The sequence below is a fragment of the Coptis chinensis genome, chromosome 9 (assembly GCF_015680905.1).
Source record: "Coptis chinensis isolate HL-2020 chromosome 9, ASM1568090v1, whole genome shotgun sequence".
NCBI classification, from domain to species: Eukaryota; Viridiplantae; Streptophyta; class Magnoliopsida; order Ranunculales; family Ranunculaceae; genus Coptis; species Coptis chinensis.
Window position 1 is genome coordinate 18,838,804 of NC_141464.1, and position 12,450 is coordinate 18,851,253.

Below are 12,450 nucleotides of genomic sequence, written 5' to 3' on the forward strand. Positions count from 1 at the left end.
GAATTTAGTTATTTGAGATCTTAAATGTTTCTCAGCATCATACGTACTCATTGTTAGTGTCATACTCATTGTTAGTCCCTTCAATGGATTATTTTGGTTGATGAGAATTGATGCAAGTATATTTGTTAGTCTGCTAGGTAGATGTTTCTGCCATGTGTCATGTTTGACTTAGTATTTAGTTTTTAGCTATTTTAGAGCATGTAGTTTTGTATTTCAGTTTAGAAGTTCATAGTGGGAATGCCCACTACGAGTATTGAGTCATATATATTAGGCAGTCTCTTCCAGTAGAAGGAAGAGAGTCTCGTATGTATTAGTTTCCTTCATTTAGACTTTAATCTAAAATAAACTAAGTTTTGTTATTCAGACTTTGAAGTTCCACATTTCCTCACATATCTCCTCTTTAAACCAACATTGTGGTATCAGAGGTTTTGGTTCTTTCAATTGGGCGTTTTCTAGTATTTTGTGGAGAATTGAATTATTGTAGCAAAATCTTCACAAAGAGGTAGTTCCTTATTTGTTTTTGGGTAATTCATGACGTCATCTAATTCGAATACCCTGAACCTCTCCCAATCCCTTGTGCCCATTTTTAATGGTGAAAATTATGAGTTTTGGAGTATAAAGATGAGGACTTTTTTTATTTCACAAGACCTTTGGGATCTTGTTGAGTGTGGTTACGTAGATGCAAAGGAAACAACTGACTAGAAGGAGCTTCGCAAGAAGGATGCGAAGGCTTTACTTGTATTACAGTAGGCTGTGGTCGGATTCCATCTTCCCTCGACTAGCAAGTGCAACCAAATCGAAAGAAGCTTGGAAAATTCTGAAGCAGGAATTTCATGGTGACGACAAAGTAACAACTATAAAACTGCAGACTCTTCGTAGAGAATTCGAAACACTTCTAATGAAAGCTAGTGAGTCGGTACAAGATTTTCTTTGTAGACTTTCAGTTATTGTGAATCAAATGAAAACTTTTGGTGAGAAAATTGTTGACCAGAAGGTTGTAGAGAAGGTGCTAAGAAGCCTGCCTTCCAAGTTTGATCATGTAGTCACAGCTATTGAAGAGTCTAAGGATTTGTCGGTGTACACCCTTAATGAATTGATGGGTTCCCTTTTAGCACATGAAGAACGGCTGAATAGGTCGGCAGAAAAGAATATTGAGCAGGCATTTCAGTCCAAAGTAGAGATTAGTAATAAAGATTAAAATGGTGAAGTTGGTTCTGGACATAAGTTTTCAGGCCGTGGAAGAGGAAATAGTGGGTATCGTGGTCGTGGAAGAGGCTGAGGCAGGTCTAATTTTGGTCGTGGAAGGTCAGAAAATGGTGATAGAGGCGGCTATAGGCAGAACTATAAGGACTATAGGGGAAAGTAGTGCAATTTTTGCAACAAGGTCGAGCACACAGAACCGTATTGCTTTGCAAAGGCTAGACAACAAGAAGCCAATTTCACTGAAGAAAAGCAAGAAGGTAACTTGTTTCTTACTTATCTACTTCCAAAAGATAGTAAGAACGATGTGTGGTTTTTGGATAGTGGTTGTAGCAATCACATGACAGATGAAAGGACCTTTTTCAAAAGCATAGATGAATCTGTGAAGTTGCAGGTTTGCCTTAGTGATGATAAACAAGTTCAAATTGAAGGTAAGGGGAGTATAGAAGTTAAGACTAAGTCAGGTATTGATAGACTTATTCACGATGTTTATTATATACCTGGTTTAGCTAATAACTTGCTAAGTGCTAGTCAATTAATTCAAAGAGGTTTTTCAGTCTTATTTCATGATGATACATGTGAAATCAGAAAGAAGCATTCTAAAAAACCTATGGTTACGATCCCCATGACGAAAAACAAGATGTTTCCTCTTGAGCTATCTTGCATTGATGATTTTGCACTTGTTGCTCATGCTAATGATGATTCCAGATTGTGGCACTTACAGTATGGACACCTCCATTTTAATGGGCTGAAATTATTAAGTCAGAAGAAGTTCGTGTTTGGTTTGACATCTATTACTTGTGTTGACGATGTATGTGAAGGTTGTATATACGGAAACAAAGCACCATCTTCCATTTCCATGGGTAAAGCTTGGCGAGCAAATATGCCGTTAGAACTACTCCATGCAGATATTTGTGGCCCGACACGCACTCATTCCCTCAAAGATAAGTCGATATTTTCTGCTCTTTACGGATGATTTTACTCGTATGAGCTGGGTGTATTTTCTTTCTTATAAGTCAGAAGCATTTGACAAGTTTAAGGAGTTTAAAGCTTTTGTGGAGAAAGAAAGTGGCCATGTGATCAAAGCTCTTAGAACCGACAGAGGAGGAGAATTTCTATCCGATGAGTTTGAGAAATTCTGCAATCAACATGGTATACGACGACAACTCACAGTACGGAGAACTCCATACCAGAATGGGGTCGCGGAAAGGAAGAATATGACTATGGTAGAGATGGCTCGAAGTACGTTAACTGAAAAGCACCTGCCTAATATTTTTTGGGCAGAAGTGGTGTCCTCATCCGTGTTTCTTCAGAATATTTCTCCGACAAAAGCAGTGCGCGACATGACTCCTTATGAAGCATGGTGGGATCATAAACCAAATGTGAGTTATTTAAAAGTTTTCGGATGTATAGCTTATTCTTTGATTGATTCAAGTTCTCGTAGCAAGCTTGACAAGAAAAGTGAGAAGTGCATTTTTGTTGGGTATTGTGCTAATACGAAGGGCTATAGACTTTATAATCCCGAATCTAAGAAACTTATTATTCGTCGAGATGTTATATTTGATGAGAAAAGTTTCTGGGATTGGGAAGCAAAGGACAAACCGAATGTGCCATTTGTTGAAGACCAAGTAGAGCCGGATCAGTTAAAGGAGACGAGTGGTTCCAGTACACCTCTTTGAGTTTCTCCTTTGAATTCACCTTAGCATTCTTCTCCTGTGCATATGAGTCCTCCTTCTTCAAGTTCATCTCTGTCAACTAACTCAAGTTCAAGGAGTTCAAGTACTGAGGGATCAAGGAATTCAAGTAGAATAGACAGCAATCTATATGATCCTACACTTGATACTGACACACCTCCGCGTAAGTTTAAATGCATTAAGGATATTTATGATACAACTTTTGCCCTTATAGCTGCAGAACCCTCGCGCTACGAAGAAGCGGAAGGAATAGAAGAGTGGGAGCAGTCTATGCAAGACGAAATGGCAGCCATTGAAAAAAATCAGACATGGGTTCTTGTGGATCTGCCACCTGAAAAAAATGCAATTGGGGTGAAATGGGTCTACAAAGTTAAGTACAATGCTGATGGGGCAGTGCAAAAGTTCAAAGCAAGGCTCGTGGCTAAATGGTATGTGCAACAACACGGAGTAGATTTCTTCGACACTTACTCTCCGGTTGCTCGGTTTGAAACTGTTAGATTTGTTCTCGCAGTAGCAGCTCAAATGACATGGCGTGTATATCAATTTGATGTCAAATCAGCTTTTCTCAATGGTTATTTGAATGAAGAGGTATATGTTTAACAACCACAAGGGTTCATTGTCGAAGGGAAGGAAGAGAAAGTGTACAAACTTACAAAGGCACTTTATGGGCTTAAGCAAGTGCCAAGAACGTGGTACAGCAGACTCGATTCTTATTTTGAAAGCCATGGTTTCAACCGAAGTAAAAGTGAGCCAACCTTATACGTGAAGGTCAGAGGTACTGAAACTCTTATTGTTTGTGTTTATGTGGACGACATTATATACACTGGCAGTTCTAGCAGTCTTATCAAAGAGTTCAAGGATAGTATGATGCATGAGTTTGATATGTCTGACTTGGGTTTGTTGCATTATTTTTTAGGTCTTCAAATTTAGCAGACTCCTGACAGCATTTTTATTTCTCAAGAGAAATATGCTGTGGATTTACTTAAGAAATTCAATATGGTGAACTGTAAGACGTCTTCTACACCGATGAACACCAGTGAGAAGTTGTCTATTAATGATGGGACTGTGAAGGCTGATGAAAGTTATTTTAGAAGTTTGGTTGGTGGACTCATGTACTTGACAAACTCTCACCCAGATATTATGTACTCTGTGAGTTTAATTTCCAGATTTATGCATAGTCCTTCTATACATCATATTGGAGCAGCAAAGAGGATTCTCTGTTATGTCAGGTCAACTAGTAACTATGGAATTTGGTACAAACCAGTTACTAAGTTTGACTTGATTGGTTTCAATGATAGCGATTGGGCTGGTTTTGGGGATGATAGGAAAAGCACTAGTGGTCTAGTGTTTAGTCTTGGTTCAGGAGTTGTCTCGTGGAGTTCAAAAAAGCAAGACAACAAGTTTCGGGTCATCGCCGGTTGAATATGTTCTTGGCAAAGATCCGCAGAATCGGGTCAAGCAAAATGGATAAGAAGGATATTGGAAGATTTGCACCAGACTCAAAGAGAGGCAACAACGATCTATTGCGACAACAAGTCTGCAATTTGTATGACAAAGAACCCCATCTTCCATGGGAGGACAAAACACATAGAGATATGTCATCATTTTATTCGAGACATGGCTGAAAAAGGAATTATCACTATGAAGTATGTTCCAATAGATGAACAGGTAAGCTGATGGACTTACCAAGGCACTATCATATCCAAAGTTTGTTGAGTTCAGATCTTCTTTAGATGTTGCGGCATTTGCATCAAGGGAGAGTGATGAGAATTGATGCAAGTATATATTAGTCTGCTAGGTTGATGTTTCTACCATGTGTCATGTTTGACTTAGTATTTAGTTGTTAGCTATTTTAGAGCATGTAGTTTTGTATTTCAGTTTAGAAGTTCATAGTGGGAATGCCCACTACGAGTATTGAGTCCTATATATTAGGCAGTCTCTTCCAGTAGAAAGAAGAGAGTCTCGTATGTATTAGTTTCCTTCTTTTAGACTTTAATCTAAAATAAACTAAGTTTTGTTATTCAGACTTTGAAGTTCCACATTTCCTCACATATCTCCTCTTTAAACCAACATTGGTAAGGTGCAAACTTTTATCTTGTGGATCATATCAAAACATTATTGGTTTCTAGCTTATGGAAAAGAGAAAAATAATAATAAACAAAAAGAAAGTAGGCTTACCCAATAACTGGAAGTTTCATCTTATGAGCATTTCTAACAATTACAAAGACCAACTTTGTCACTAAGTCGAAGATTCTTTGTCCTTCAAGATAATTGCTTCCAAAAGCAGTCCTAGAAATCACATCCGAAGTTAAAATTTTAAATTCCCCGAGTACTTCGATCTCTTTCTTTTCATGGTGTCCCCACCTCTCTAGCATATTCTCCACACTAGCAATCATTGTTGGAATCATACCCTGCATATTACGCATAAGCATTAATTAGTCTTTTATGGTCTAATCTAAAGCATGTTGTTCTATATATACTGTTTAACGATATTGTTGTTGCAATATCTGTTTGACCGTACCAATAAGCAATGAGCATAGTCTCAGTTTTGGCTTGAGTATACATGTCAGTGTTACTTCAAGAGCTGAGTGCTATCAAGTTTGGACTCCTAGGTTGTCATCAAGTTTGGACTCCTAGGTTGTCATGAAATGGCAGATCAAACTATTATAATCCACTCTGACTCTCTTTTAGCAGTTCGATCACCTTATTAATAGTAGAGTTGTAGCTCCATGGTAATATACTAATATATATGGTATGCCTGGGACATAGTAGCTCTCATAAAACTCTTTATGTAATATGTTCCTTAGAGACGTACACTCTGAGCAGTTAAAAACACTGCTGCAAAGTTAAAAACACTGCTGCATAGTACTTTCAAGAGTTGAAGGGGTATGTCACACCCCGAATTTCGGCAGAATTCGGAATTTTTTGATTAGCTTAGACTTAGGTAAGTCTAAGTGATTTTCGGATCGTGGTTTATGGGTAGTGTTTAAGAAGTTTTATTTTCAAAACTATTTCCGCTAGTTGTTTTATTTTTACAAAGAAAATGAAAGAGATATAGAAATAAAGAGAGTCAATATTTTTTTCTTGATTTGTTTATATGTGTAATGTGTATATTTATATTAGTTACTCTTGTGGAGTGCATATGAAATGCTTTTATTTTTTCTTATCATATGAGGAGTGGTTATATGTGTAATATGTTAATTATTAATGGATTTGATCAAAATGATGTGTACTGGTATAATGTTGTTTTATCGATTGTGTTTAGTATCACATGGATTATGGATTAAGTGTGATAACCTGTCTGTGAACTTTGTACTTGAGTGTTATGTTATTATTCAAGATGGAGATATTTTGATCTATATTGAATGAGCTGTATTAACTGATGACTTTGTGACGTACTAAGTAAGGAACTAATTGCCTCTGTGTTGGAGGAACTATCTCGCCTCACTCGTACACGTTAATGGATGAATATTGTTATAAAGTATAAGCGATTAATTTGTTAGATGAGATTAATTATAAATAGAAAGAAAAAAATAAAATAATAAAATATACGTGTATTCTTTTTGAGATGTGTATACTTGCGTATACACGTGTATTCTTTTTGAGATGTGTATACTTGCGTATACACGCTTTTATATTATTGTATATAGAGGAACTATTACCGTGCGTATGAGATGATTAATATTGTTTTACCAAGAAAACATGCATGTGTAGGTTGTTTTCTTAAGGTCACGTTATTCATGATTAATTAAAATAATGGTGATAATTGTTATTTTTAAACTATATTGGAATCTATATAGAGCATGTCTTAATATAATGATAATCGTATTTCAACAACAAACGGATTTTTATTTTGTCTTATAAGTGTGTTTCGTGCCTATAAATTATGACATGATGGATTATTATTGTTACATTCGTTTCACATTGATTTTTGCATATTCGAGTATTTTTAAAACATATGCCTTGATTTATTGTTCATAAATATTATATTGAGAATATAACTTGTTGTGGGTGATATATTATAAGTGGGTTTGTATTACCTTAAATTTTTTAAAATTCTTGTTATACAGTAGCAAGTCTTATTTTAATTGTCATTGAATATGGAGATTAATTTTTGAATCTTTTCACCGTTTAAAATAATTAGTAATAATAATAATAGCAATGAGCGCATGAATTAGTATTTATTCTTAATTGTTTTGTTTCAATCTATGATTTTGATAGATGAATATGAAAAATTATTTTTTTATAATCCTATATTTGATCCAAAGTTTGAAGCATGAATTAGGATTCTTATGGTTGTTTAAGTGACACTAATAATTTGTTTTAATATAGATGAGTTAAACTTTAATAGGTTTTTTATTAATGGTAGGAGGACATATATTCTGGAATTATTTAAAAATAATTAATACCAACGTTATCTTGCTTAAGTTTAATCTCAGTACATTCTTGTGTATGTTCTAAGTTAATAACTAACGTTATTTGTTTGTATAACTTTTCTTTTGAATCTCGGGACGAGATTCTTTTGAAAATATTAATATATAGATGTAACGTTTAATCTCGTATTTAAAAATATATATTTAGTTATTAATTTATTAATTAATTAATTTATTTAAAAATTTGTTGCATTGGATTTGGGATATGTGGGCCGGGTTTCTGGGCCCGAGTCTGTGTTGGGCTTGGGTTTCAAACCCAAGTATATAATCACATTGTTCTAGAGAATAGGGTTTTAAGAGAATAAAAAATAATAAAAATGGAGGTAGAGCTAGAAACTCGTTTGCTGGAGGGTGGAGCGCGACGATTCGGACTAGAAGGATTCATCGGGTTTTAATACAGGTGAGTAGTTAGTTTTCTACTTCACCGGTATACAGTAACAGTTTTACTGTTCATCATTATTCATCATGTCGCGTTATTTATTAAACTGGATAGTTATTAGTATATTGTTTTAGTTATTATTGAAACTGTCCGTATTACTGGAACTCGGAAGAAGTCGCCAATGGCGGCGCGAGACAGAGAAGTCGTCTATGTATTCTAGTGGAACTGTTCTTATGTTTTGTATGTGGTGTGTTGGTTGGAAGTTGGGATGGAATTTGGGTGGACTGTTGAAGCTATGAACATGCATTCATGGAGGCGCCAGCCCATGAATCTTACTGCCCTTATATTATGTTGTTTTGTTTTGTTGTGTTATTGTTTCTTTGTTTTGGTTGAGGTTTGGAGTTTAGAGAATGGACGTCGGGATTGAGGAGTGGGGCTGTTCTAGTTAGGCTGAAGCTCTGATACCAAACTGTCACACCTCGGAGATCGAAGAGTCGGGAACAAATAATGTTTTTTCCAAATTCTGTTGAAATTCGGGGTGTGACAGGGTATTTGGGCAAGTCTCTTTTGTTGTCTTGGCCAGAACAATGGGAGAAGTTCTACTTGTATTTGGGGGCTACCGAGTATGCAGTTAGTTCAATTCTTGTCCGTCTGGTCGATAGGGTGGAGAGGCCGGTGTATTTTCAAAGTAAAACATTGCTGGACGTAGAGACGCGGTATAGTATAATTGAGAGGTATGCCCTTACATTAATCTTCTCGGCTCTAAAACTGAAGCCCTATTCCGAGTCGCACTCGGTGGTGCTGGTGACAAACTTGCCTCTCAAACAAGCGTTAAGGACAGAAAAGTCAGGGAGAATGTTGAAATGGATAGTGATGCTTAGTTCGTACAATATACAATATCAGATAAGGACAGCGGAGAAAGCACAGGCGGTAGTGGAGTTTCTGGCTGAGTTCCCCGCCGAGGATCCCACTTTGGGGAGAAGAGATGGTCATGGAACCGGAGAGGGATTGGGAGCCCAACTTACTAGATCCTTAGGATAAGAAGAATAGATGGAGAGTATTCGCAGATGGATCTACAACTGACGCATGTAGCGGCATAGGAGTTATGTTGGTTACACCTGATAATAACAAAATAGAACAGACCATGAAATTGGGGTTCATGGCATCCAGTAATGAAGCAAAGTATGAGGCAGTGATAACGGGATTGAGAATGGTCGAGGATTTGGGAGTAAAGGAATTGACCATGTATTCTGACTCAAATCTAGTGGTGTGTTAGGCTAACGGAGGGTTCGCTGCTCGATCTCTGCGAATGGCTAAGTATTTGAAAGTGGTGCGCGAAAGGTCCAGCAAGTTCGTGAAGCTCCGATTTGTACATTTGGGTCATGGTGAGAATAGGCATGCAGACGCCCTGGCATACGTGGGTCAGAGGAAAGAATGATGCGGGTAGGAAGATTGGAGAAGCCAGGCACGGAGGAGTTAGTCAAGGTGTGTCATATTATAGAAGAAGAAGGGGGATGGATGGATCCCATTAGGGATTTCTTGGAGGGAAAGGAGGTGACAGACAAGAAAGAAAAAAGAAGATTGGAACAGGCGTCTCAGAGATATATTCTGTTGGAAGGTGAATTGTACTGAAAGAACTTCAATGGGTCGTTATTAAAGTGTCTAGGCCCGCGGTTAGCATCAGAGGTGCTGGCAGAATTGCATGAAGGGGACTGTGGGAGCCATTCCGCGGGAAGGACAACTACACACCGACTCTTAACACAGGGCTACTTCTAGCCCCATATAAAGAAGGATGCAATGGAATTCACTAAGAAATGTGACAAGTGCCAAAGATTTTCACAGCTGATATTCGCCCCCGTGGAACCCCTGCATAATGTCTCAAGTCCATGGCCTTATGCCATGTGGGCGATGGATATCGTAGGACCATTACCCATGGCTAGCGGCAAAATGAGATATATGCTGGCAGCCACGGACTACGTCACTAAATGGATAGAAGTCGTCCCTTTGCAATAGGTAAAGGAGACACAAGTGATTAAGTTTCTATGGGAGAACATCATATGTCGGTTTAGTTTGCCGCATGCTATCATTGTAGACAATGGGACACAGTTCACGGGAGCTAAGGTGGCGGCGTTTCTACAAGCGTACAAGGTGAAACAAGGGTTCTCTACCCCCTACAACCCCGAGAGCAATGAACAGGCTGAATCTTCCAACAAAACGATATTAAACAACCTGAAAAGGAAGTTGGAAGATAAGAAGGGCACGTGGGCCGACGAGTTGAACCATGTTCTTTGGGCTTATTGAACTACACCGCGGACAACCACCAAAGAGACCCCATTTGCCTTAGCATACGGCATCAAGGCCGTGATTCCTTCAGAAATGGTGGCAACTACTATGAGAACCAAGGCTGTGGAGGAGGGATCAAATTGGCGCATCTTGGCGGGGATTTGAACTTGGCAGAAGAGAAAAGAGACTCAGCTCGCATTCAATTGGAAGAGTATCACAGGAGATTACAAAGGCAATACAACAAACGGGTCAAGCCACGACATTTCAAGATAGGAGAGTTGGTGCTCCGCTGGGTGACTCCAAGCACGAAGGAAGAAAGAGATGGGAAGTTGGGTCCAAACTGGGAGAGGTCGTACACCATGGTGGAAGTAGGAGGGTCTGGTACTTATAAGCTACAAATAATGAAGAGCAAACTGATAGAAAGGCCTTGGAATGTAAGAATATTGAAAAAAATTTACAACTGAATGTACTAAAGTTACAAAGCAATGTAAGGAAGGTCCAGAGCAGAGGACTAGAGCTGTTTGTAAATATATAAAACCACAGCACTTTTGTGAAAAGAAATGTGTTTACTATGTGTGATGTCTAAATGACAATGTGAGCCGCAAACCAAAGATATGAGAGACATATGGGGCAAAGAGAGTGATCCCAGCAGGCTTTAATGCCTATCAAAGGGAGAGGTAGCGGAGTGGATGAGCACTTCACTGACACTAGAGCTGGAGGGAGCCTGGAACAATAGGAGTTGTTCCAGCAGGCTTGAGAGCCTGATCGAGCCCGCGGAGTGGGATGGGCCCTCCGCGGATCAGAGATGCGAGAGACACATGAGGTAAGGAAAGTTGCCCCAGTAGGTTTCAACGCGTATCAGAGTGAGAGGCAGCGGAGGGGATGAGCCCTTCGCTGACACTAGAGATGGTGTAAGCCTGGAACAAAAAGAGTTGTTCCAGCAGGCTTGAGAGCCTGATCAAGCCCGCAAAGTGGGATGAGCTCTCCCATGAGATCGAGATATACAAAGAGACACATGGGGAAAGGAGAGTGGCCCCAGCAGGCTTCAACGCATATCAGAGGGAAAGGCAGCGGAGGGGATGAGCGCTTCGCTGACACTAGAGATGATGTGAGCCTAGAATAAAAAGAGTTGTTCCAGCAGGCTTGAGAGCTTAATCGATCCCTCGCGGAGTGGGATGAACCCTCTGTAGATCAGAGATGCAAGAGACACATGGGGCAAGGAGAGTGGCCCCAGCAGGCTTCAACGTGTATCAGAGGGAGAGGCAGCGGAGGGGATGAGCCCTTCACTGACACTAGAGATGGAGTGAGCCTGGAACAAAAGGAGTTGTTCCAGCAGGCTTGAAAGCCTGATCGAGCCTGTGGAGTGAGATGAGCCCTCTGCGGATCAGAGATGCAAGAGACAAATGGGGCACAGAGAGTGGCCCCAGCAGGCTTCAATGCTTATCAGAGGGAGAGGCAACGGAGGGGATGAGCCCTTCGCTGACACTAGAAAAGGAGTAAGCCTAGAACAAGAGGAGTTGTGCCAGCAGCTTGAGAGCCTGATCGAGACCGCAGAGTGGGATGAGCCCTCCGCAGATCAGAAATGCAAGAGGTATATGGGGCAAAGAAATTGGCCTATGTCTAACTGCACCGCCTGATTGGGCAAGCCGCATAACTCAGTAGAGCCGGCAGATTGCCCTAATGAGATGAGGAAAGCTTTGGGTTGAAAATGTTAGGAATACGCTAAGGACTAACAAGAGATGTGGAAAATTATATGGGAGTATACTTTGCAAGTCAAACAAGTAGATAAAGCTCGAAGATAAAAGGATAACATGCATGTTAAGCGTAGTCAAACATAAAAATCACTAAACATGGGGCGAATCAAATCGCGAGTTAGTAACATGGTTTTAATACAAAATAGATCTAGGGCATTCCCTAGGTGGACTCATCAACAATCATCTCCTCGATAGTTCCTTCAGCAGTTGCAGCTGGGGTCTCCTCAGTGACTACCGAGTTGGAGGTGTCTTCGCCCATCACATGGTTCTCGGGAGTGACATCAAGGGCCGAGACTCCTTCCCTGGCTACCTCGGGGGATTCGATCACCGGGGTGGCAGATCTTTCGGGGAGAAGGCGGCCTACCTGTGTGAGCCGTTCAAGCTCTTCCTGGATCTTCCTAGCCACCCTCTTGTTAGCCAAGGCCTTGAAGCGGTCGCAAAGAACCGTCATGTCTGATTGGTGCTGCTCCAGCAGCTTGGCAGTGTCATCCTTATAGGTCTGACTGAGGGTGTCCACAGATTTCTAGTGTTGTAGGGTGAGGGCGTCCAAGTTGAGCTGGTGTTGTTGGAGGAGGGTTTCCCTTTGACGGCTCAGGCGCTCGTTGACCGTATCCATGTATCGTTTGTGAGATGACTCCACGGACCTAAGTTCATCTTGTGCCTTGACTTTGGCCAAATTGGCAGTTGCCAGATCTGATTGAAGTCTG

At 40.0% G+C, this 12,450-nt stretch overlaps 1 protein-coding gene across 1 annotated transcript; it reads left to right on the forward strand.

Annotated features, from left to right (window-relative positions):
* The first annotated feature begins 4,511 nt into the window (after positions 1-4,511).
* LOC147475109 (uncharacterized) lies at positions 4,512-11,296 on the forward strand. Its single transcript, XM_086585271.1, has 4 exons — positions 4,512-4,562; positions 9,720-9,967; positions 10,081-10,423; positions 11,180-11,296. The coding sequence occupies exons 1-4, from the start codon at positions 4,512-4,514 to the stop codon at positions 11,294-11,296; spliced, it is 759 nt and encodes a 252-aa protein (XP_086441397.1).
* Positions 11,297-12,450: the final 1,154 nt, after the last annotated feature.

What these genes read in the sequence shown, in the direction of transcription:
- LOC147475109 (XM_086585271.1), top strand. Translation starts at nt 4,512, where the DNA reads ATGGCTGAAAAAGGAATTATCACTATGAAGTATGTTCCAATAGATGAA. An exon ending in ATGTTCCAATAGATGAACAG is followed by an intron (nt 4,563 to 9,719) that starts GTAAGCTGATGG and finishes CCTTTGCAATAG; the next exon opens with GTAAAGGAGACACAAGTGAT. An exon ending in TGATAGAAAGGCCTTGGAAT is followed by an intron (nt 10,424 to 11,179) that starts GTAAGAATATTG and finishes AACCCTCTGTAG; the next exon opens with ATCAGAGATGCAAGAGACAC.